Here is a 25733-nt window from a genome sequence, read left to right on the forward strand (position 1 = left end):
CTGGAATATAAAACTAATCCCCATAATAGTGACCAAGAAGCTATCATCAATTGTCATAAAGACCAATCTGGTTCACTTATGTCCCTTCATGAAAGAAATTATGGTACTTACATGGCCTGGTCTACATGTGACTCCAGATATGTGGAAATCTGTTTTTTAAAATAAATTTAGAGTACCTAATTATTTTTTTCCAATTAAGGGGCAATTTAGCGTGGCCAATCCATCTACTCTGCGCATCTTTGGATTCTGGAGGTGAGACCTACGCAGACACGGGGAGAATGTGCAAACTCCACATGGACCCGGGGCTGGGACCGAACCCGAATCCTCAGCCATACCAATCTGGTTGACTCTTAACTGCCCTCTGAAATAGCAAAGCAAGCCACTTGGTTCAAGGGCAGTTATGAATTGGCAACAAATAGTCTTGCAGCGCCACCCACATAGAAACATAGAAAATAGGAGCATGAGTAGGCCATTCGGCCCTATGAGCTTGCTCCTCCATTCAATGTGATTATAGCTGATCCTCTATCTGAGCACCATTCTCCCACACTCTCCCAATGCCCCTCAACACTTTTAGAGTCTAGAAATCCATTTATTTCCTTTTTAAATATATATATTCAGTGATTTATGCGATGGAGAATTCCACATGTTCAGCACCCTCTGCATTATTAAGTTTCTCCTCATCTCATATTCTGAGACTGTGACTCCTTGTTCTAGATCCCCGTAGCCAGAGGAAACAGCATCCCTTCATTAAGTCAGTCCAGCCCTGTTAGAATTTTATACATTTCAATTAGATCCCCTCTCAGTCTTCTAAATTACAGTGAATACAAGCCCATTCAACCCTATCTCTCCTCATGCAATGATCCTGCCATCCCAGCAATCAGTCTGGTGAACCTTTGCTGCACTCCCTCCATGGCAAGTAAACCCTTTCTTAGATAAGGAGACCAACACTGCACACAATGCTCCAGGTGTGATCTCGCCAAGTCCCTGTACAGCTATAGTAAGGCAGCCTTGCTCCTGTACTCAAGTCCCCTTGCAATGAACCCCAACGTACCATTTGTCTTCCTAACTGCTTGCGTTACCTGCACTCTTGTTTTCAGTGACTGGTACTAGGACACCCAGGTCCATTTGTATGTCAACATTTCCCAATCTATCACCATTTAAATAATACTCTGCCACTCTGTTCTTCCATCCAAGTATAAAAAGGTTATACACGTTATCCACGTTATATTGCATCTGCCATATTTTCTTCTGCTCCTTCAACTTGTCTAAATCACCTTGAAGCCGGTTCACATCTTCCTCACCACTCACATTCCAACCAAGCTTTGTGTCGGCAGAAAACTTGGAAATATTACTTGTGGTTCCCTCATCCAAATCATTGGTGTATATTGAGAATAGCTTGGACCCAAGCACTGATCCTGCAGGACCCCTCTAGTCACTGTCTGTCACTTCAAAAAAGAGCCACTTATTCCTACTCTCTGTTTCCTATCTGCTAACCAATTTTCAAACTTCACCAATATATTACTCCCAATCCCATGTGCTTTAATTTTGCACACTAACCTCTTAAGTGGGACTTTATCTAAAGCTTTCTGAAAATCTAAATACACTACATCCACTAGTACACCCTTATCTATTCTACAAGTTACGTCCCCAAAAAAACTCGCAGGTGTGTCAAACATGATTTCTCTTTCATAAATCCATGTTAAGCTTGTCTAATCCCGTTGATGGACTGGATTCTTTGGTACTCCGGCCGTGTTTCGCCGCAGCCTACCATTCCCTGGTGGCAAGATTCTATCTTCACGCTGCTTGTCAATGGATATTCCCATTGAATCCAACCCACGCCCCTGGGAAACCCGCTGGCCGGGTTGCACTGCCAGTGGGAAAAGTGAATCTCAATGACCAGAGAATTCAGGCCAATATATAGGCCAACACCCTGTTATCACATCCCATTTTTAAAAATTTACACTCGAGTGTAAAATCTAAAAGGAGTTATTTAGTTTTATTTTGAATAAACATTTCCAACTTCTGAGCCACTCATTTCAATAGGCACCATTATAAGTGCACATTATGGACCGCATGGCGGCACAGTGGTTAGCACTGCTGCCTCACGGCGCTGAGGACCGGGTTGGCGCTGAGGACCCGGGTTCGATACCGGCCCCTGGTCACTGTTCCATGTGGTGTTGCACATTCTCCCCCTGTCTACATGGATCTCACCCCCACAACCCAAAAAGATGTGCAGGGTAGGTGAATCGATCACGCTGAATTTCCCCTTAATTGGAAAAAAGAATTGAATACTCTAAATTTATTTACAAAAAATAAATGCACATTAATTTATTACTGCCGGTGCTCTCACGCAGAAAGAGATAAATATTGAATATGTCAAACAAGTTCTGTCAACTCATATATTTACACGGGTCATTTCCTGACAGTATCGTGTCGCTGAGGAGCTTTACCCATTGGCATTCTCCACCGAAAATTCAACAGCACCAATTTCTGACCACTCATATTATTAAATTACTTTCTCATTCTTAATCGACTAGTGGGATAATATGGATTCCATCCATGAAGTTTCAACAAAAGTTCTGCAAGTACCGACAAACTTTTTTTTTTTCACTTATCCCTGCTTTGCGAGCCCAATTTTTCACTATCGCAACCAATGGGTGAAACGCCTCACCAGAGCGAAAAGGATTGAAAAATGTTCTTCACATGGAAAAAGTCATTTTCATTCTGATCGATTTAAACTGCTCGACATAGTATGATAATCTTTGTTGCTTTTTAAAACAAATTTCAGCAAAATTTCTGTCACATCCGTTCCTGGGCTTCACCTACAAAGAATATTTGTACTTTTTTTTTCATTTCATGTTGTGTAGACTCAAGGCAGTGTGGCACGAATCCACAAAGTTGGTGCCCAGTCAACTGGCATTGTGTCAGCATGCTTTGAGATAACAGTGTCTTATAAAGCTGTTCTTGAGGACAACCACAGGTTTACGCCTGTTTATTGGACACTGGGCTGTTATTTCAGTCTTGCGTAGAACTGTATATTGGTCGAATCATATTAAGCTGCTTTTGCTTGTGCAGTCTCCGTGGCCAACTTTGCAAACAATGAGCCAAGGATTACATGTCACTCCTGATGTATTTTCACCAATTTCTGGATGCCTAGTTGTTCAGTTCATGGCAATTCCATGGGACCACAGTTAATTTCAATCTGAAGGTGTGGAATTCCTCACCCGCTCAATTGTTGATTCCGATCAATTCCCACCATTCAATTCTGTTCAATACACAAACACAATTTGTCCTGCACATTATTTTTTTCTTAATTTCTCATTCTTCATCGACTGAGTGGATGATATGGATTCCATGAAGCTTCAAAAAAAATTCTGCAATTAGCTTCATGATTTTTCTATTTTGTATCTTTTACCAATTACCTCAACAATATCAATTTGCATTTGTATAGTGCCTTCAGAGTGGCAAAAATAACACCATTAAGGCACTTCACCAGTATGTTCCGAAAGAAAATTTGGCACTGAGTTAAATATCCATAATTGAACATTATTTGTGTCATCGGACAGCCAATTTATTCACAAGAATCCTAGAATCTCTACAGTGCGTTTGGAAAGGGTTCCCCAGGTAACCGAGGTATGCCCTGTTGGAGTGATTGCTGCTTCCGGACTTGAAAGGGGAGGGCAGGATGGGAGACATCCGGGTGGCTGGGAGAGCAGGGAAGTGAGGAGGTGGTGAAAATTAAGGAGAAATGGGAGGGGGAGCTGGGAGGGGAGATAAACTGGGGAGTATGAAGTGAGGTGCTACGAAGGGTAAATGCAACTTCCTCATACGCAAGGATGAGCCGAATACAGTTCAAGGTGGCATATAGGGTACATATGACCCAGGCAAGAATGAGTGGGTTCTTCCAGGGAGTGGTAGACGAGTGCGAGAAGTGTGGGCGGGGACCAGCAAATCATGCACATATATTCTGGGGTTGCCCGGCAGAGGACTTTATTGGACTGGCGGTCGGCAACACCGCTGGGGGTGGCGGCCTGGTGGGTGACCTATATGACTTATATGGAAAAGATTAAATACGAATTAAGGGGTTCAGAGGATTTCTTCGACGCAAGGTGGAGGATGTTGTGGCCATATTTGAGGAGATGTTCATCAGAGGGGGGGGGTGTAAAATGGGAAAATATTTGTACAAACTGTATAGTTTGTGCGTTGGGGAGTTTGCCCCCCGGATTGTTTATATTTTGCAACCTTTTATGTAAGTTTGGAATAAAATACATTTTAAAAAAAATAATCCCTACAGAAGGAGGCCATTCGGTTCAGTGAGTCTGCACTGACTCTCTGAAAGAGCACCATCCTACACAGGCCAAATCCCCTTCCCTATCTCCGCAATACCACCGAGGGGCAATTGAGCATAGCCAATTCACCTAACCTGGACATCTTTGGACTGTGGGAGGAAACCGGAGCACTCGGAGGGAACCCCTGCAGACAAGGGAAGAGTGTGCAAACTTCACACAGGCAGTCACCCAAGGTTGGAATCGAACCCGGGCCTCAGGCACAGTGAGGCACAGTGAGGCAGCGGTGCTAACCACTGTGCCACCATGCCACCCACGGTGACCTACTTTGTTCTCACCACCATCCCAGCACCTCCACTTTCTACTGATATATTTAGCTTACCTGGCAGATTTTATCATATGAAATAACAGTGCAAATCCTAATTGTCGCTCAATTCTAAACAAGGGTTTTGTCAAAAAAATGTGTACCTACTAATATTCTTCCTAAATATTGTCAGGAATACCCACCAAAGTGATGAGGAACATGTTACTGTTCGCTGCCTCTGCCAAGCTAATGGTCCAGATTAATACCCCACTATTTGTATTGGTACAAAGCAGTCACATCAACTGTGTAGCACAATTCAAATGTTTTGAAATGGTAGGTATTTGATGTGTTGGGTAGGCTGGGTCGAGGTGAACTGCACTTGATGCAGTGTAGTGAGAGACAGACCTCCAACACTTGATACAATGCAACACGATTTTATTCAACATCCAAACTATTATCCATGTTCAACTGTGGGTCGACACTATGCTGACTTGACTGGAGACCTGACACTAGCCTGACCAGACTAATTTAGCTACCACATGGTGTAGGCACTGGCAAGCTCACGAGCTCTGACTGTCTCAGAGGCTGGGTCCCCAGAGAGTGGGAAAACTGGTGCCCTCTGGCTTTATAGTGGTCGTGTCCTGTCTGGTGATTGGCTGCTCTGTTCTGTGTGTCAATCACTGCCTGTCTGCACTCCATTGTATACATAGATGTATATTATGACATGTCCACCCCTTTTTGTTTTCCATATTGTGTGTGTTGAGATAATAAATATTAAGGTGCATGTGCGTGTGGATGTGTATATGTGTGTGACTATATACAGAATGTGCTAAAATGACCTTATGTACACAGGAAGGTGTCGCTAGTGCAGATATAGGGCAGATGAAACGGTAACAACGATATTTACAGAGGTCAAAACGATAAGGTAACACAGTTGTGCAAGAGTTCAGTTTATACGTCTAGTCTTTGCGGCGGGTGACGAATTCTGTTTGACCGCCTCAAGGGTGGATCAGGAGCCGCCTGCACTTGGATAGGCGGGACCGCCACCAATGCGGTGGTCGCAGAGGTCGGCAGGATTGCTGGTAGATCGGTGGCCTCGTGGTAGGGCACATCCGGAGGAAGCATTGTGTGAGGCGGGACATCATGGTTAGGTGGCGGGCGTAGAACTCTGTGCAGCGCCCACCTGTTGCGTCGTAGGAAGGAGCCATCAGCCATGCGGACGAGGAACGATCTCGGGGCCACTTGCTTGACCACCACAGCTGTGGCGGACCAGCTGCCGTCAGGCAACTGCACACGAACACGATCAGTTGGGACCAGCTCGAGGAGATACGTGGCATGAGTGTCGTATGCTGATTTATGTTGGGCCCGAGACTGCTGCATCTTTTGTATGACCGTGAGGTGGTCAAGGTTTGGAACATGGGTGGCTGGAACTGTGGTTCGCAGAGTGCGATTCATGAGCATCTGCGCGGGAAACAACCCAGTGGACAGCGGGGATGCTCTGTATGCCAGCAGCGGCAGGTTGAAGTCGGAGCCTGAGTCTGCATCCTTGCATAATAATCTCTTGACGATATGGACCCCTTTTTCGGCCTTCCCGTTTGACTGCGGGTAGTGGGGGCTGGAGGTTACATGACAAAAGTTGTATAGGCGGGCAGAATCAGACCATTCCCGGCTGTAAAAACAGGGACCGTTGTCACTCATCACCGTGAGCGGTATCCCATGCCTGGCAAATGTTTCTTTGCATGCTTTAATTACCGCCTTCGACGTGAGGTTGGACAGTTTCACCACTTCAGGGTAATTGGAGAAGTAGTCTACCAGGAGGACATAGTCATTGGCATGGAAAAGGTCGACTTTGGACCATGGGGAGGTCACTATCTCATGTTGCTGCAGAGTTTCTTTGGGTTGAGCTGGCTGAAATTTCTGACATGTGGGGCAGTTGAGGACAATGTTGGCAACATCCTAGCTGATGCCCGGCCATGAGACTGCCTCTCGAGCTCTGCGTCGTCATTTCTCGACGCCCAGGTGACCCTCATGGAGTTGGCCAAGCACCATAGCTCGCATGCCCTGCGGAATCACAATCCTATCGAGCTTCATGAGGATGCCGTCCACCACCGTCAGGTCGTCCTTGGCGTTGTAAAACTGGGGACACTGTCCCTTCTGCCAGCCATTCGTGGGGTGCTCCTTCACACGCTGTAGCAGAGGATCCTTGGCTGTTTCCTCACGAATTTGGATGACCCTCTCATCAGTGGCCGGATGATTGGAGGCACACAATTGCACCTGCGCATCGATTTGGCAGACAAAGTCAGTTTGTTCACACGGTGTGGTGATAGTCCTGGAAAGAGCATCTGCAACAATGAGTTCTTTGCCTGGCGTGTAGACAAGTTCAAAGTCATAGTGGCGTAGCTTGAGAAGGATTTGTTGTAACCGAGGTGTCATGTCATTCAAATCCTTCTGGATTCTGTGGACTAGTGGCCTGTGGTCCGTCTCAACCGTGAATTTTGGAAGGCCATACACATAGTCGTGAAATTTGTCGATTCCCGTTAGGAGGCCCAGGCATTTCTTCTCGATCTGAGCATACCGTTGCTCAGTGGGCGTCATGACTCTGGAGGCATACGCAACTGGGGCCCATGAGGAGGAGTCATCCCGTTGGAGGAGCACCGCCCTAATACCATCCTGGCTCGCGTCAGTGGATATTTTGGTCTCTTTGGTAGAGTTGAAGAACACCAGAACCGGGGCTGTGGTGAGTTTTGCCCTGAGCTCACGCCATTCATTCTCATGAGCGGGCAGCCACTGGAATTCCGTCGACTTTTTGATGAGATGGCAGAGGGCTGTGGTGTGTGCCGCCATTTTGGGAATGAACTTCCGAGGAAGTTGACCATCCCTAGAAAGCGGAGGACCGCCTTCTTGCCCTCTGGGGTCTTCATGGCGTTGAACGCCGAGACCTTGTCAGCATCTGGCCGCACGCCTTGCTGCGAGATGTGGTCACCAAGGAATTTGATTTCTGATTGACCGAACGAGCACTTGGCTCTGTTGAGTCGGAGGCTATGCTCATAAATTCTGTGGAATACCTGCTTGAGGCGATCGATGTGTTCTTGAGGAGTTGTGGACCAGATTATGACATCGTCAACATACACGGGCACCCCCCTCGATACCCTCCATCATCTGTTCCATGATGCGGTGAAATACCTCTGAGGCAGAGATGATGCCAAAAGGCATCCGGTTGTAGCAGTAGCGACTGAACGGGTTATTGAATGTGCACAGCTTGCGACTGGATGCATCCAGCTGTATTTGCCAGAACCCCTTGGAGCGTCCAGCTTCGTAAAGTGTTTGGCATGAGCCATCTCGCTGGTCAACTCCTCTCGTTTTGGTATCGGGTAATGTTCCCTCATGATGTTGCGGTTTAAGTCCTTGGGTCGATGCAGATTCGAAGCTCCCCTGACGGCTTCTTGACTCAGATCATGGAGCTGACCCAGTCTGTGGGTTCTGTAACCTTTGATATGATGCCCTGGTCCTGGGGGTCCTGTAACTGCTGCTTGAGGCATCCTTGAGGGGTGCTGGCACCCGACGTGGTGCGTGGATCACAGTGGTGGCGTTCGGTTTGAGCAGGATTTTCTATCGGTCTGGGAGTGTGCCCATTCCGTCGAACACGCCGTGGTACTGCATGATGACGTCATCAATTTCAGCCTGGAAGTTCTCATCAGGTGAGGCCGTTGCCTGTGAGGATGACATGGTGTGGACTCCTGAACCAAGTTCAGGAGTTTGCAGGCCCGGGCACCGAGCAGGGATGCTCTGTCAGGTCCCACGATCTCAAATCGCAGTGTCGCTTTAAATGACTTCTTGAAAGCTCTGAGTTGGCATGAGCCATTGGCAACTATGGCATTGCCATTGTAGTCAAGGAGCTGGCAGGCCGGTGGAAGAATGCTTGGTCTGACGCAGATGGTGTCGAGATTGGATTTGGAGATGAGGTTCGCCGATGCGCCGGTGTCCAGCTTGAACCGGATGCAAGCCTTGTTGACTGTGAGGACAGCACACCACTCGTCGTCGGGATCCACGCTGAGGATCGGGAGGTGCGTTGCTGTCTTGGCGAAAGGCCGCGCATACTCCATAATGATGCACACCCAGTATGGAGATTTGAGGCACGCAGCATTAGGATCTGTCGAGTCTGGCATTGCCTGCTGTATTGAACAGACGTTTCTGCGCTGTGGCTGGGATCGCTGGATGCTGGGCAGTGGAGAAGATCTGCAAAGGGCTGCGTAGTGACCAAGCTTGCCACACTGTAAACACCGTTGTGATTTTGCCAGACATTGCCACTTTAAATGGGCGGGGCCACAATTCGGACATGTCATGACGCCAACGTCATTGCGTTCCGTGCGCCATCGCGCATGCGCAGTGCAGTCGAACGACGTACGCACCTACGCAGTCTGGTCATCGGTCTCGCCGTCCCCTTGGTCGTGGCGCGCATGTGCAGGGGCCCGGGAAAAGCGCGCGGAATGCCCACTCTCGTTGATACTTAGGCCCTGCATTTGTGTGATGGCCTGCACCCGTTCCGCCTCGTGAATGGTTAGCTTTGCCGTTTCTGCCGCCCCGATGTGGAGGTACCGATTGTTAGCATGTTTGTGGAGAACGCACGTTTCGATGGCGATGGTGAGGGTGAGCTGCTTGACTTTTTGGAGCTGCTGGCGAAGGGAATCGGAGTGGACCCCGAAAACGATCTGATCCTGGATCATGGAATCAGTGGTCGAGTCATAGTTACATGACTGCACGAGGATGCGGAGATGGGTCAGAAAGGATTGAAAAGGTTCATCCTTACCCTGAAGCCTCTGCTGGAAAACATACCGTCCAAAGCTCTCATTCACCTCAATGTCGCAGTGGCTATCGAACTTCAGTCGGACTGTTTTAAATTTCGTCTTGGCTTCGCCTTCAGGGAATGTAAGGGAGTTGTAGATGTGGATGGTGTGGTCCCCTGCTGTTGAGAGGAATAGTGCGATTTTCCTGGCATCCGATGTGGCCTCAACATCGGTGGCTTCGAGATAGAGTTGGAACTTTTGTTTGAAGATCCTCCGATTTGCACCGAGGTTGCCGGCGATGCGGATCTGCGGAGGAGGGCGGACGTTTTCCATGGCACCGGATGGCTGTTTGCTGGTCAGCGCTGATTCACTCAAGGTAGAATTCTCCTTTCGTCAAATTTTCAGCATCACTCAGCTGGTACCATGATGTGTTGGATAGGCTGGGTCGAGGTGAACTGCACTTGATGCAGTGTAGCGAGAGACAGACCTCCCAACACTTGATAAAATGCAACACGATTTTATTCAACATCCAAACTATTATACATGTTCAACTGTGGGTCGACACTATGCTGACTTGACTGGAGACCTGACACTAGCCTGACCAGACTAATTTAGCTACCACATGGTGTAGGCACTGGCAGGCTCACGAGCTCTGACTGTCTCAGAGGCTGGGCCCCAGAGAGCCGGAAAATTGGTGCCCTCTGGCTTTATAGTGGTCGTGTCCTGTCTGGTGATTGGCTGCTCTGTTCTGTGTGCTTACTGGGCATCTTGTGTGTCAATCACTGCCTGTCTGCACTCCATGGCGACTAGGGGCTTTTCACAGTAACTTCATTGAAGCGTACTCGTAACAAGAAGCGATTTTCATTTCATTTCATTTCATTTTATACAGAGATGTATATTATGACATTATTCAGTTCAAAGTTAGATGAAAGTCCAAATAAGTAGTCTCGGTGTTGTGGATTACCCACATCCCAGCGTAACTGCGAACTGCAAATTTAAAAATTCTCCATCAATGCAAAGAACCACATGGCAACTTTTTAAGTTTCATTTTTCAGTCAGCAACATTAAAAAAAAAAGAGAGCCAACTGCATCTTCAGCTTTGTGATAATAATAACATGCAACGAGCATTTGGGGTCAACCATCTGCCTATTTAGTGTTACCTGTAGTATAATGATGCCCTTTCTTTGGAACACATTCATAATCTGTCCAAGTTGTGGTTGAAGGGGCCCTTTGTGCTCACTACTGGTACAGTTTCAGCATCTTCAATCACCTGAACTGATTTGAAAGTAAGTGCGTAAACGTGGGAAAAACACATTTGTTTGAAGATTACTGTAACCTTTTCCCAGAATTTTTGGAATAACTCCGAACACAAATCAGCAATAATTATACCTAAAACCATCTGTAAATGAACACAACAACAGGAGATACAGAGGAATAAAGCATGCATAGAACATAGGAAATACAGCACAGAACAGGCCCATCGGCCCACGATGTTGTGCCGAAACTTTGTCCTAGATTAATCATAGATTATCATAGAATTTACAGTGCAGAAGGAGGCCACCCAGCCCATCGAGTCCGCACCGGCTCCTGGAAAGAGCACCCTACCCAAGGTCAACACCTCCACCCTTTCCCCACAACCCAGCAACCCCACCCAACACGAAGGGCAATTTTGGACACTAAGGGCAATTTATCACGGCCAATCCACCCAAACTGCACATCTTTGGACTGTAGGAGGAAACCGGAGCACCCGGAGGAAACCCACACACACACGGGGAGGACGTGCAGACTCCGCACAGCCAGTGACCCAAGCTGGGAATCCAACCTGGGACCCTGGAGCTGTGAAGCAATTGTGCTATCCACAATGCTACCGTGCTGCCCTTAAGAACAAATTAATCTACATTATATCATTCTACCGTAATCCATGTACCTATCCAATAGCTGCTTGAAGGTCCCTAATGTTTCTGACTCAACTACTTCCACAGGCAGTGCATTCCATGCCCCCACTACTCTCTGGGTAAAGAACCTACCTCTGACATTCCCCCTATATCTTCCACCATTCACCTTAAATTTATGTCCCCTTGTAATGGTTTGTCCCACCCAGGGAAAAAGTCTCTGACTGTCTACTCTATCTATTCCCCTGATCATCTTATAAACCTCTATCAAGTCGCCCCTCATCCTTCTCCGTTCTAATGAGAAAAGGCCTAGCACCCTCAACCTTTCCTCGTAAGACCTACTCTCCATTCCAGGCAACATCCTGGTAAATCTCCTTTGCACCTTTTCCAAAGCTTCCACATCCTTCCTAAAATGAGGCGACCAGAACTGTACACAGTATTCCAAATGTGGCCTTACCAAAGTTTTGTACAGCTGCATCATCACCTCACGGCTCTTAAATTCAATCCCTCTGTTAATGAACGCTAGCACACCATAGGCCTTCTTCACAGCTCTATCCACCTGAGTGGCAACTTTAAAAGATGTATGAACATAGACCCCAAGATCTCTCTGCTCCTCCACATTGCCAAGAACTCTACCATTAACCCTGTATTCCGCATTCATATTTGTCCTTCCAAAATGGACAACCTCACACTTTTCAGGGTTAAACTTCATCTGCCACTTCTCAGCCCAGCGCTGCATCCTATCTATGTCTCTTTGCAGCCGACAACAGCCCTCTCACTATCCACAACTCCACCAATCTCCGTATCGTCTGCAAATTTACTGACCCATCCTTCAACTCCCTCATCCAAGTCATTCATGAAAATCACAAACAGCAGAGGACCCAGAACTGATCCCTGCGGTACGCCACTGGTAACTGGGCTCCAGGCTGAATATTTGCCATCCACCACCACTCTCTGACTTCTATCGGTTAGCCAGTTCGTTATCCAACTGGCCAAATTTCCCACTATCCCATGCCTCCTTACATTCTGCATAAGCCTACCATGGGGAACCTTATCAAATGCACGATTGAATGTTGATCGTCTACAAGTGTAGATGTTTCAGATGCATGCTACTGTTTTCCCCTTTCATTATAGTCATCAGAGATAACAATATAGTCACGAGACAACAAATAGTATTACATTGAAAGTTGCGCAAGCCAGGATTAGTCAGAGAAATGGCTTTTTAACCCTATCATCTGAGCAAAGTGATTTCATTAAAACCAGATTGCTATTGGAAGTGCTACTTAGACTGGTCAGGGCAAAAGGGTTATAGACCACCTATTTCCCAATGTCAGTTAAACCTGCAGCCAACCACTAAGTAATGCCTGCCTTCACAAACCAACTTCCCGTTTTTTTGTATGTCAAAGTATGTGCAGGATTGTTTGTTATAATTTGTTCCCCTTTATTTTTTTTCTGTTTACCCAAAAGTAAATGCTCAGATAATTAAGTCAGCATGTGTTCCTTAATTCTGAGGTAACGTGACACCAATCTATTTGAATGAACTGTGTTTTGATTTTGCTAGATTGCCTGTTGTCATGCAATGTTTTTCTAACTACAAAAATGCGGATTAATCAAGGAATACAGGAGGACAAAAAGAAAACAAAATCGGATGTTACCAATTTCAGAGATGAGGGCTGTTTGTCTTTAGTGTTAATTGCGACTTGGAGATACTTATGACGTGAGATGGTCTGCTGATTCTTGTCTTGGATCAGACGTGCATTTTGTAACCTATGTTGTGTTTTTTTGGCTGCCGTGCGACATGTCAGGAAACGAGACTGACTCGCTTTGCTGAGTTGAAATTTAATGCATTTGCCACCCACCTATTGTCATTCTTTTGCAGACCTTCAAGACTGCGCTAATGAGCTCCTATTGGTGCTTGGGGAAGGGTGATGTCATTGATGACTGGTGCAGATGTGACTTGAGTGCGTTCGATGAGGATGGACTTCCAAGCTGCAGTCCGTTACCTCAGTCTGTGTACGTATCCTAATTGCATTTGTAATCACCTTTGAATAGGGTTTTACAGATGCCTGATGTTGCAAATCCTGGTGGCTATAAAGTTCCATAAGGCACCACTGTAGTTTGAGCCTCTATGGCACAGTTGTAGCAAACCTAGGAGAACAAATGAGCTAGCAGGATCAAGTGTAACATTTTATGATGTAAACCCTGGTATTTTTAGCAACGTTCTTTGATTTATAATACCTGGCTTAGTGCATTCTTTCTTCTTCAGCGTGACCGCCAGTTGAGGGGTTAGCAGGAAAGGGCATTTTTATTTATTTAATCTTAAGTCAAAATTTGTTTTTAACCTTCCAGTACTGGATGAGCATAAATTTCCTTCAATTCAATATTTGGCAGGCCAGATCTGTTGCCATCAGTTTCTGTCCCTGATTCCATTGCTTATTTTCTGACTCCCTGACAACTGTTTGAGGCTGCCTGCAACCTGGGTGCCATGTCTGACTCTGAGGTGAGCTTTCAGCAACATATCCATTCCATCACTAAGACTGCCGATTTCCACCTCCGTTACGTCAAATCCGCTCCCTGCCTTACATCAAACACGCTCCCTGCCCCGTCCCCACTGCCTCAGCTCATCAGCTGCTGAAACCCCCATTTGGGCCTTTGTTCCCTCCAGTTCTGATTATTCCCCAGCCGTCCTGGCTGGCTTTCCACATTCTACCCTCCGTGACCTGAAGGCTCTGCCTCCTGAGTCCTTACTCACACCATGTGAATGGCAAAAGAACCAAAAGCAGCATGGGGGGGGAAATAATTTTTATGCAGCGAGTGGTTACGATCCGGATAACCTGACAGAGAGATAGATTCATGAGAGAATTGGATAAGCATCTAAAGAGGAACAGAACATGCAGGGCTCATAGAACATAGAACGATACAGCGCAGTACAGGCCCTTCGGCCCACCATGTTGCACCGAAACAAAAGCCATCTAACCTACACTATGCCATTATCATCCATATGTTTATCCAATAAACTTTTAAATGCCCTCAATGTTGGTGAGTTCACTACTGTAGCAGGTAGGGCATTCCACGGCCTCACGACTCTTTGCGTAAAGAACCTACCTCTGACCTCTGTCCTATATCTATTACCCCTCAGTTTAAAGTTATGTCCCCTCGTGCCAGCCATTTCCATCCGCGGGAGAAGGCTCTCACTGTCCACCCTATCCAACCCCCTGATCATTTTGTATGCCTCTATTAAGTCTCCTCTTAACCTTCTTCTCTCCAATGAAAACAACCTCAAGTCCATCAGCCTTTCCTCATAAGATTTTCCCTCCATACCAGGCAACATCCTGGTAAATCTCCTCTGCACCCGCTCCAAAGCCTCCACGTCCTTCCTATAATGCGGTGACCAGAACTGTACGCAATACTCCAAATGCGGCCGTACCAGAGATCTGTACAGCTGCAACATGACCTCCCGACTCCGGAACTCAATCCCTCTACCAATAAAGGCCAACACTCCATAGGCCTTCTTCACAACCCTATCAACCTGGGTGGCAACTTTCAGGGATCTATGTACATGGACACCTAGATCCCTCTGCTCATCCACACTTCCAAGAACTTTACCATTAGCCAAATATTCCGCATTCCTGTTATTCCTACCAAAGTGAATCACCTCACACTTCTCTACATTAAACTCCATTTGCCACCTCTCAGCCCAGCTCTGCAGCTTATCTATATCCCTCTGTAACCTGCTACATCCTTCCACACTATCGACAACACCACCGACTTTAGTATCGTCTGCAAATTTACTCACCCACCCTTCTGCGCCTTCCTCTAGGTCATTGATAAAAATGACAAACAGCAACGGCCCCAGAACAGATCCTTGTGGTACTCCACTTGTGACTGTACTCCATTCTGAACATTTCCCATCAACCACCACCCTCTGTCTTCTTTCAGCTAGCCAATTTCTGATCCACATCTCTAAATCACCCTCAATCCCCAGCCTCCGTATTTTCTGCAATAGCCTACCGTGGGGAACCTTATCAAACGCTTTGCTGAAATCCATATACACCACATCAACTGCTCTACCCTCATCTATCTGTTCAGTCACCTTCTCAAAGAACTCAATAAGGTTTGTGAGGCATGACCTACCCTTCACAAAGCCATGCTGACTATCCCTGATCATATTATTCCTATCTAGATGATTATAAATCTTGTCTCTTATAATCCCCTCCAAGACTTTACCCACTACAGACGTGAGGCTCACCGGTCTATAGTTGCCGGGGTTGTCTCTGCTCCCCTTTTTGAACAAAGGGACCACATTTGCTATCCTCCAGTCCTCTGGCACTATTCCTGTAGCCAATGATGACATAAAAATCAAAGCCAAAGGTCCAGCAATCTCTTCCCTGGCCTCCCAGAGAATCCTAGGAGGATTCCATCAGGACCCGGGGACTTATCTATTTTCAGCCTGTCCAGAATTGCCAACACCTCTTCCCTACGTACCTCCATGCCATCTATTCTATTAGCCTGGGTCTCAGCATTCTCCTCCACAACATTATCTTTTTCCTGAGTAAATACTGACGAAAAATATTCATTTAGTATCTCGCCTATCTCTTCAGACTCCACACACAACTTCCCATCCCTGTCCTTGACTGGTCCTACTCTTTCCCTAGTCATTCGCTTATTCCTGACATACCTATAGAAAGCTTTTGGGTTTTCCTTGATCCTACCTGCCAAATACTTCTCATGTCCCCTCCTTGCTCGTCTTAGCTCTCTCTTTAGATCCTTCTTCGCTACCTTGTAACTATCCATCGCCCCAACTGAAACTTCACACCTCATCTTCACATAGGCCTCCTTCTTCCTCTTAACAAGAGATTCCACTTCCTTGGTAAACCACGGTTCCATCGCTCGACGCCTTCCTCCCTGCCTGACCGGTACATACTTATCAAGAACACGCAGTAGCTGATCCTTGAACAAGCCCCACTTATCCAGTGTGCCCAACACTTCCTGACCGGTACATACTTATCAAGAACACGCAGTAGCTGATCCTTGAACAAGCCCCACTTATCCAGTGTGCCCAACACTTGCAGACTACTTCTCCACCTTATCCCCCCCAAGTCACGTCTAATGGCATCATAATTGCCCTTCCCCCAGCTATAACTCTTGCCCTGCGGTGTATACTTATCCCTTTCCATCATTAACGTAAACGTCACCGAATTGTGGTCACTGTCCCCAAAGTGCTCTCCTACTCCCAAATCCAACACCTGGCCTGGTTCATTACCCAAAACCAAATCCAACGTGGCCTCGTCTCTTGTTGGCCTGTCAACATATTGTTTCAGGAAACCCTCCTGCACACACTGTACAAAAAACGACCCATCTATTGTACTCGAACTATATCTTTTCCAGTCAATATTTGGAAAGTTAAAGTCTCCCATAATAACTACCCTGTTACTTTCGCTCTTATCCAGAATCATCTTCGCCATCCTTTCCTCTACATCCCTAGAACTATTAGGAGGCCTATAAAAAACTCCCAACAGGGTGGCCTCTCCTTTCCTGTTTCTAACTTCAGCCCATACTACCTCGGAAGAAGAGTCCCCATCTAGCAGCCTCTCCGCCACCGAGCTTACTAAAACACCTAAACCCCGGAACCTGCAACATCCATTCCTGTCCCTGCTCTATCCATGTCTCCGAAATGGCCACAACATCGAAGTCCCAGGTACCAACTCATGCTGCCAGTTCCCCTACCTTGTTTCGTATACTCCTGGCATTGAAGTAGACACACTTCAAACCACCTACATTGAAGTAGACACACTTCAAACCCCCCCACAAGTGTCCAAAGCGGTATACTTGTTTCTCAGGGGAAGGACCGCAGGGGATCCCTGCACTGACTGCTTTTTCCCAGTCCCTCTTACAGTTACCCACCTATCTCCAATCTTTGGTGTAACTAATTCCCTGAAGCTGCTATCTATGACCCCTTCTGCCTCCCGAATGATCCGAAGTTCTTCCAACTCCAGCTCCAGTTCCCTAACTCGGTCTTGGAGGAGCTGGAGGTGGCAGCACTTCCTGCAGGTAAAATCAGCAGGGACACTAACTGCATCCCTCACCTCAAACATCCTGCAGGAGGAACATTGCACTCCCTTCCCTGCCATTCCTCTAACTTTCTACCAAGATCTGGCTAACAACTAAATTAAATTTTTTATAAAAAATAATAATATAATAAAATATGGTACTTACCTCAGACCAATGGGTTTTATTATTAGGTTAGAGGAGGAGGGCGGGTGGGAGACACTACACGTGTAGTGTCTCGGGTTTCCTCTCCACCAGAATTTATTGGTGAGGGTCTTCCCAGACGTCCGCGGGTCGACTTCCTGTTCCCACCTAAAACACTAATTTTTTTTTTTTTAAATTCTCAGCTCCTGCTGAAATTGACTAACCAGCCAGCTCCACTCCTGCCGAAATCGACTGGCCTGCCCCTGCAAAGACATGTGGACAGGACAAGGACAGACTTACCTCCCAGCAACCACTTCCGCACTGCTCCCGCTGAAACTGACTCACCAGCTGTTCTCCCGCCGAAATCGACTGGCCTGCCCCTGCAAAGACAAGTGCTTTTAAAGGACAGACTTACCTCCCAGCAGCCACTTCCGCACTGCTCCCGCTGAAACTGACTCACCAGCTGTTCTCCCGCCGAAATTGACTGGCCTGCCCCTGCAAAGACAAGTGCTTTTAAAGGACAGACTTACCTCCCAGCAGCCACTTCCGCACTGCTCCCGCTGAAACTGACTCACCAGCTGTTCTCCCGCCGAAATCGACTGGCCTGTCCCTGCAAAGACAAGTGCTTTTAAAGGACAGACTTACCTCCCAGCAGCCACTTCCGCACTGCTCCCGCTGAAACTGACTCACCAGCTGTTCTCCCGCCGAAATCGACTGGCCTGCCCCTGCAAAGACAAGTGCTTTTAAAGGACAGACTTACCTCCCAGCAGCCACTTCCGCACTGCTCCCGCTGAAACTGACTCACCAGCTGTTCTCCTGGGGCCAGAGAGCCAACGAGCAGGGCAGTGGGGCCAGAGAGCCAACAGGGTTCAACTGACAGAATGGTCTGCTGTACTCTAACTGTTCTATGATTCTATAAGTCTGTCGGCTGCATTTTAACTCTGCAAGTGGGTGGGTTTTGAATTAGTTAAAAACGACATCCTATGTTTCCCATTCACCCATCACCCCTAAGATCGCTGGCCAATACTGGCAAGCAATTCCTCAATTTTCAAATTTTCATTTTTGTTTTCAAATCTGTCTATGGCCTCGCTCCTTTGTCTCCACCAACCCCAAAACCCTCCAAGATATCTGCACTCACCTAATTCTGGTGTTTTGAGCACCTCAACTTGAATAAGGCTCTACCATTGGTAGTTTCGCCTTCAGGTTCCAAGGCCTTAACTTCTGGTATGCCCTCCCTATGTCTCATCTTCTCTCCACCTCGCTTTCCTCCTTTAAGGTGGTCCTTAAAACAACCTCTTTACCAAGCTTTTGACCATCTGCTCTAATATTGCATTAAGTGGCATAATGTCAAATCTTGCTTTATAACACTCCTGTAAAGTTTGGAGCAGTTTATTAGGGTAAAAGCCCTATATAAATAAAAACCCACTCTACGGTACATGGCGTGTTGGGTGCTCTGCTACACAGACGAACCAACACGGTTGCGGAAGGTACAACTCAGCTTTATTACTAACAATATTAACATTTGTAAACTGGTTACTGCGGTTCGTTCATTACCCTCTAACCTGTGGACCCAGCCCTAACACTATCTTGGAGAGGCACTCAGCACATGGTGAATGTCTGAGTGGCTTGCTGTGAGCTCTGTGCACTGAGCTGTCTCCTGCTGGAATCAATCGGAAGTGTCGTGTTCCCCCTTGATCTGTCCATCAGTGTGTATATGTGTTTGCACCATGATGTTTATCTGAATATCATGACCGTACAGAGGCCGTGTTAATTATTATGTGTTTTCTTTTTATATGTCTCAATGTGTTGCCGAAATGCTGATAGTATTTTCTTGAAAGGAGCCCTGAATACTTAAGATATTCCGAACCTCTGTAATGCAGGCATTGCAGAAATTCAAGTAGATTCTGTGTCTGCAAAAAAACACCATGATACCACTAGGGGCTTTTCACAGTAACTTAATTTGAAGCCTACTTGTGACAATAAGCGATTTTCATTTCATTTCATTTCATTTTAATTTCCGAAATCGTGTTCGGCAAATGGCCGGTGAATCACATTTGCCGACCGAAGTGGGACGGCGCCCTATCCAAAGCGGTGCACGCGCCACGTATCGACGGCCTCAGGCCATTGCCTGAGGCCCGCCCCCGATACTCTGCCCCCGACCGGCCGAGTTCCCGACGGCGTGGGACACGTGTGGTCTCATCCGTCGGGAACTCAGCATGGCGGCTGCGGGCTCAGTCCAGCGCCGCCAAAGTTGGGGGGGGGCCTATCCACGGGCAGGGGGGAACATTATTCGGGGCTGGGTCACTGTGGTGGGGCTGTCCAGGGCACATGTGCCGGCCGAAGGGGGGGATTATTTTGCAGGCTGGGTCGGCGACCATGACGTGGGAGTGAATGTTTGCAGATGGGGTACAAATCAAGTGGGCTGCTTTGTCCTGGATGGTGTTGAGCTTCTTGAGTGTTGTTGGAGCTGCAATGCAGGTGGTTTCGAATAGGTACGGAGCAATGAGCCTCAGTTTTAGCACAGTGAGAGATGCAAAGAAGAGAAAAGCATGTGAAATATGATGAATGAAATGCTGAATTTGTGCTCTCAAGCAGCTGATCCACCCAAGAGTTTATTGTTATAAAATAAGTGAAAACTTGATGCTTTGCATTATAGGAATAAATCTTTCAGCCCGACGTCCATTCCCCTTGTAATACATGTCTCTATTTCTTTTGTAATAAAGGTTAAGGCTCTCAACGAGTGTGGAACCATCAAGTACTATGATAGGTTTGGAATGGCAGGATGCACAACCTCTGATAGGAACCAAGATAGCGGACTACATCATTCACTATAAGAAACTGGATGATTATATCGACCCAAATCTTTATGCAGGTAAGGGTTGGATTCCTCAAATAAGCTTTCACGATACAAGAATGTTCATTGAAAACACTCTGACCAGATCCTTGCAAATCGGTGTTACTTGCAAACAATTCCATTGCAAAAAAAAATCAAAGCTGGATGTCAAATGATGAGCAGAATAAAATGAGTCTTTTTCTAAATGCATTTCAAACTATATCTCTACAATTAGCTCAGTAATGACATCTGATTTGATGAATTTTGTAAAAGCAACCTTATATTACGGTATGAAATTAGAAATGTGAAAATGGTTTCAGGTCATCTGGTCATTGGTGATGAAAATCAGTGCCAGGGTAGTCACTTGATCCAAAAACAACATTCACCTCATGGTTTCATGTGAGGGTATGGTGCCTTTGACTCCCCGCTTCCCCATCCACAACAAGTCAAAAACACAGCCTGAGCATGCCATGTTATTTCATAAAATCATGAACTTCGTTTGTGGCTGGATCATATGTTGAGAACACTTGTACTTAATGTTCTTCCTCTGATTATAGGGTGGAGTCTGTTCCAAGTCTGTTTCAGACTTTTGTCTTAAATGAGCCACGTTGCCTAGGATTGCTATGTTATAAACTATCACTGCTTGATGGAAAATAAGGCGAAGACTTGTTTCAAACTTGTGGAAATGTACCATATTATGTTTGTTGTTGACACCTTCTGCGGGATTCTCTGTCGGTGGGATCTTCGGCCCCGACGGTAGCGCACTCACACCCATGCATTTCCTGACGGTGTGGGGTGGGCCACAATGAGAAACCCTATTGGCCAACTGCGGGATCGGGGGCGGGATATGGGGCGGGATTTCCCATTCCGCCGCGCAGGAAAACGGGGCTGGCGGAATGGGAAATTCCGCCCCATATATTTCATGTTTTCATTAAATTATAATCGTCCTGCAGATTTTTCTTCAATGTGATGCAGAGTTTGGGTTGTTTTTTCTCAAGAGCAGAGCCGAAAGACTGACTCACGGCCTTTCAATAATTCATTTTTGTTGTTACACTTTACAATCTGCAGTCTTTAGTTTAAACTGATTGTGTTAAAATAGGTAGTAACGTACACAACAATGACTGGCATAAAGGGCGGCCATTTCAATTAATGGCAGTCACCTGATAATTCAAATAACCTGAACCTGTCAATAGTCCAACTTGGTCTTCCCTGTTCAACTAGAGAATCGGCAGTGAGTTTGTGGCACTGCCTCTCATTTCAGAATTATGATTTCACCTTGGGCTCAGAATCCCAGGCACATCCCTTGCTTTCTCCTCCCGAAAAACCAAAGAAACTCCAGAGCCAGAGCTGCCTCAGAATCCATGTTGACAATGAGAATCATCTATAAAAACTCTAGGCCTAATGGCAGGCTGTTAAGACCTATGTGCATGCTGGCATATAAGCACCTCTCTAATATCATACAATAAAAAGAGGAAAACAGAATTATGGTTGATAAAAATATGGGAAAGGAAGAAAAAAATGGGTAAATGATCGGGAGCTGAATATGTTAATACCTGTTGACCACGTCTGGGCTGAATGATGGATGAGGCTTGTGGAGTTTGTTCAAATTTTCATATTCGGTGCATGGTGCAACTCAGGTGTGCAGAATATGACTGAATATTTTACAACTTAGATTTGTCTGACGTTGGAACCGCGATGCGCTTGCGGATTAATGTTTGAAAACAAACCTCCCGGTCTCCGGGTCAGTTCTTCAGAAAATCATTCTTGGAATATAGATGTCGTTGGCTCAGCCAGCATTAATTGCCCATACCTCATTCGCCTTGAAAAGGTGGTGGGGAGCCTCCACTGCTGTCCATGTGGTGGCAGTACATTCACAGTGTTGTCAGGGAGGGAATTGCAGAATTTTGATCCATTAACTGTGAAGGATTGACAGTTTTTTCCAAGTGGGGATGGTGTGTGACTTGGAAGGGAACACACAGATGGCGGTGTTCCCATACTTCTGCTACCTTTGTTCTTCTAGACGGCAGATTTGGAAGGTGCTGTTGGAGGAGTCTTGGTGAGTTTTCTGCACCTTGCAGATAGGATACATTGGTGCGACTGTCAGCTGTTAGTGAAGAAAGTGAATATTTACAGTAATTACAGTAATACCTATCAAGGGGGTTGCATTGTCTTAGATGGTGTTGAGCTTCTTGAGTGTTGTTGGAACTACACTCAATCAAGCAAGTGAAGAGTTGTTCCTACACTCCTAACTTGTACCTTGTAGATGACGGACAGACTTTGAGGAGTCAGGAGGTGAGTTGCTCACCACAGAATTCCCACCCTCCAACTTTCTTATAGCCACAGTATTTATATAGCTGTTGCAGTTAAGTTTATAGTCAATGGTAACCCCTAGGATGTTGATAATGGGGGATTCAGCAATGGGAATGATGTTAAAAGCCAAAGGAAGATGATTAAATTCTCGCTCGTTGGAGATTGTCATTGGCTGGCTGATTAGTGGTGCCAATGTTGTTTTTCTATAAATTTAGATTACCCAATTCATTTTTTTTCCAATTAAAGGGCAATTTAGCCAATCCACCCACCCTGCATATCTTTGGGTTGTGGAGGTTAGACCCATGCAGACACGGGGGGGCGGGATTCTCCGAACCCCCACCGGGTTGGAGAATCGGCGGGGGGGGCGGCGTGAATCCCGCCCCCGCCGGCCGCCACATTTTCCTGCACCGGAGATTCGGCGGGGGCGGAAGTGGCGCCACGTCGGTCGGCGCCCCCCCCCCCCCCCCCCGACGATTCTCCGGCCCGTGATGGGCCGAATTCCCGCTGGTTCTATGCCAGTCCCGCCGGCGTAAATCCCTTCCTGGCGGGACCCAGCGGTGCGGGCGGGCTCCGGGGTCCTGGGGGGGGCGCGGGGCGATCTGGCCCCGGGGGGTGCCCCCACGGTGGCCTGGTCCGCGATCGGGGCCCACCGATCCGCGGGCTGGCCTGTGCCGTGGGGGCACTCTTTTCCTACGCGCCGACCGCCAGCCTCCGCCATGGCCGAAGTGTAGGTGCCCCACTCCCCTGTGCATGCGCGGGGATGGTATCAGCAGCCGCTGATGCACGCACTTGCGTGGCCTCGTGCCGGCCAGCGGAGTCCCTTCGGCAACCGCTGGCGTGGCGCCGAAGGCCTTCCCCTTCAGCCGGCGGAGTGCCAACCACTCCAGGGCAGGCCTAGCCCCTAAAGGTGTGGAGGATTCCGCACCTTAGGGGCGGCCCGACGCCGGGGTGCTTCACGCCACTTCGTCCCGCCGGGATCCCCCGCTCCTCCGGGTAGGGGAGAATCCGCCCAGGGAGAATGTGCAAACTCCACATGGACAGTCACCCGGAGCCAAGATCGAACCTGGGTGCTCAGTGTAGTGAGACAGCCATGCTAACCACTGCACCATCATGTCGCCCATGCCAATGTTACTTGCCACTTATTGAGACACAAAATGGAATACTCTCCAGTTGCCTGGATGAGTACAGCTCAACAATACTCAAGAAGCTCGACACCATCCAGGACAAAGCAGCCAGCTTGAGTGGCACCCCATCCACAAACATTCACTCCCTCTACAACTGATGCACAGTGGCAGCAGTGTGTACCATCTACAAGATGCATTGCAGACACTCACCGTGGCTCATGAGATAGCACCTTCCAAACCCTTGACCGCTACCGTCTCGAAAGAAAAGGGCAGCAGACACATGGGAACACACCAACTGGATGTTCCCTCCTGAACGACTCACTATCTTAACTTGCAAATATATCACTATTGCTTCACTGTCGCTGGGTCAAAATCTTCGAACACCCTTCCTAACAGCACTTTGCTTGGACCTACACCACATGAATTGCAGTGGTTCATGAAGGCAGCTCACCACCACCTTCTCAAGGGCAATTAGGGATGGATAATAAAATGCTGGCCCAGGCAGCAATGGCCACATTCCATGAATTTCATTTAAAGAAACAAATCTGAAAATCGTGCCAGTTTCACTGCATGCATCCATGTACCGCTTCAGTATCTGCGGGGCTGTGAACATGGCTGAACACTGTTCAATCATCAGTGGCATCCCTACTTCTGACCTTATTATGAAGTGACGGTTATTGTTGAAGCAGCTGAAGGATGTAGAATACCCTGAGGAACTCCAGCAGCATTGTCTTAGAGTTGAGTTGATTGGGCCCCAGATGAAACCTCCGCAGGCACGGGGAGAATGTGCAAACTGCACACAGACATTCACCCAAGGCAGAATTGAACCAAGGTCCCTGGCGCTGTGATGCAGCAGTGCTAACCACTATGCCACCCCTAAGGAGTGAAATTATTTGAAGACTGTTATCTCGTGACGGTGCAGTCTCAGGAGGTGGTTGAAATCGAGCACTGAATCACTGAGGCTAAATCATGAGGCACAGCCTTGAATAAAATCAATAACTAAGCCTCAATAATTCAGTGCTCCATTTTAAACATCTCCTGAGATTGCCTACGTCATGAGATGAGTTTGGTTTTTGATAGACAAGGGATTCAAGGGTTGAGGGGGATACGCACACAATGTGGATTTGAGATCACAATTAGATCAGCGGAGCAGGCTCGAAGGGCCGAATTGGTAAATCTTGCTGCTGAGTCCTATGTTCCTGCCATCCACTTGGCACTTCTGGCTGAAGATGTTTGCAAATACTTCAACCTTGTATTTTGCACTGATGAATAGAACAAGGCTGATTGAAGTTTGGCTACAGATTTTTTTTATGTTGAAGTTATTCATTATTTACTTCACTTGCAGACACATGATATTATTGTTTAATTAATATGTCAAATCCAAGCACAAGTAGCTTTCCTGCGTGACATCTTTTTACATCTGTCTGGACTATAAGAGCTAATTGGTTTATCAGCAATACTAGTTTTTGCCAGGAATCATTTTTTGGAAGTGTCTCCTCCATAGTTTGGATAACAATCCATAATCTTTCTTTTCCAAAAACCTTGTGTGAAAATATGATAGAAAGGCACTGAGATGAGAATTAAAGTGGAAGGATAGCAGAAAATATTGCAAGACTGTAATCACATTGGAGAATTTTCATGAAAGAATAAACGGCAAAGTCGTTTTTGGTAGCTTTTTCGTTAAAGTGTTACAATCATTCATCTGGTAGTGTGCATATTAGGTGACATATTGACGTGGAGTAAATGGACAGTCGCTGCCCACACTTCCAACAGTTAGTGGAATAAAAAAACAACCTTCATTCAATTGAACCTCACAATAATTTTGACCCAAACCTGATCTACAAATGGCTCGGGTTATGTGCAAATCCTGGTCACCATCCATAGAATGATAACTGGAAGGGGCTTGTGAGGGCCTTGACTGAAGTGAGTTTCAGGCTTGGCTGTGATGTCCTGTCAACCCGTATGGTCTAAAATGATGCTTGGAGGCTAACCACTTGAACATGATTTG

General features: G+C 46.9%; 1 protein-coding gene across 4 annotated transcripts in view; it reads left to right on the top strand.

The window, feature by feature from the left end:
- Positions 1 to 25733, top strand: part of LOC140399093 (astrotactin-2-like) — a 2178011-nt gene that overhangs the window by 1570708 nt on the left and 581570 nt on the right. For all 4 annotated transcript variants that reach the window (XM_072488234.1, XM_072488235.1, XM_072488236.1 and 1 more), the window contains 2 exons: positions 13146 to 13279; positions 20182 to 20330. In XM_072488234.1, the coding sequence (XP_072344335.1) occupies positions 13146 to 13279; positions 20182 to 20330 (283 nt within the window). The remainder of the gene's footprint in view (positions 1 to 13145; positions 13280 to 20181; positions 20331 to 25733) is intronic.

Source organism: Scyliorhinus torazame, chromosome 22 (genome assembly GCF_047496885.1).
Source record: "Scyliorhinus torazame isolate Kashiwa2021f chromosome 22, sScyTor2.1, whole genome shotgun sequence".
NCBI classification, from domain to species: Eukaryota; Metazoa; Chordata; class Chondrichthyes; order Carcharhiniformes; family Scyliorhinidae; genus Scyliorhinus; species Scyliorhinus torazame.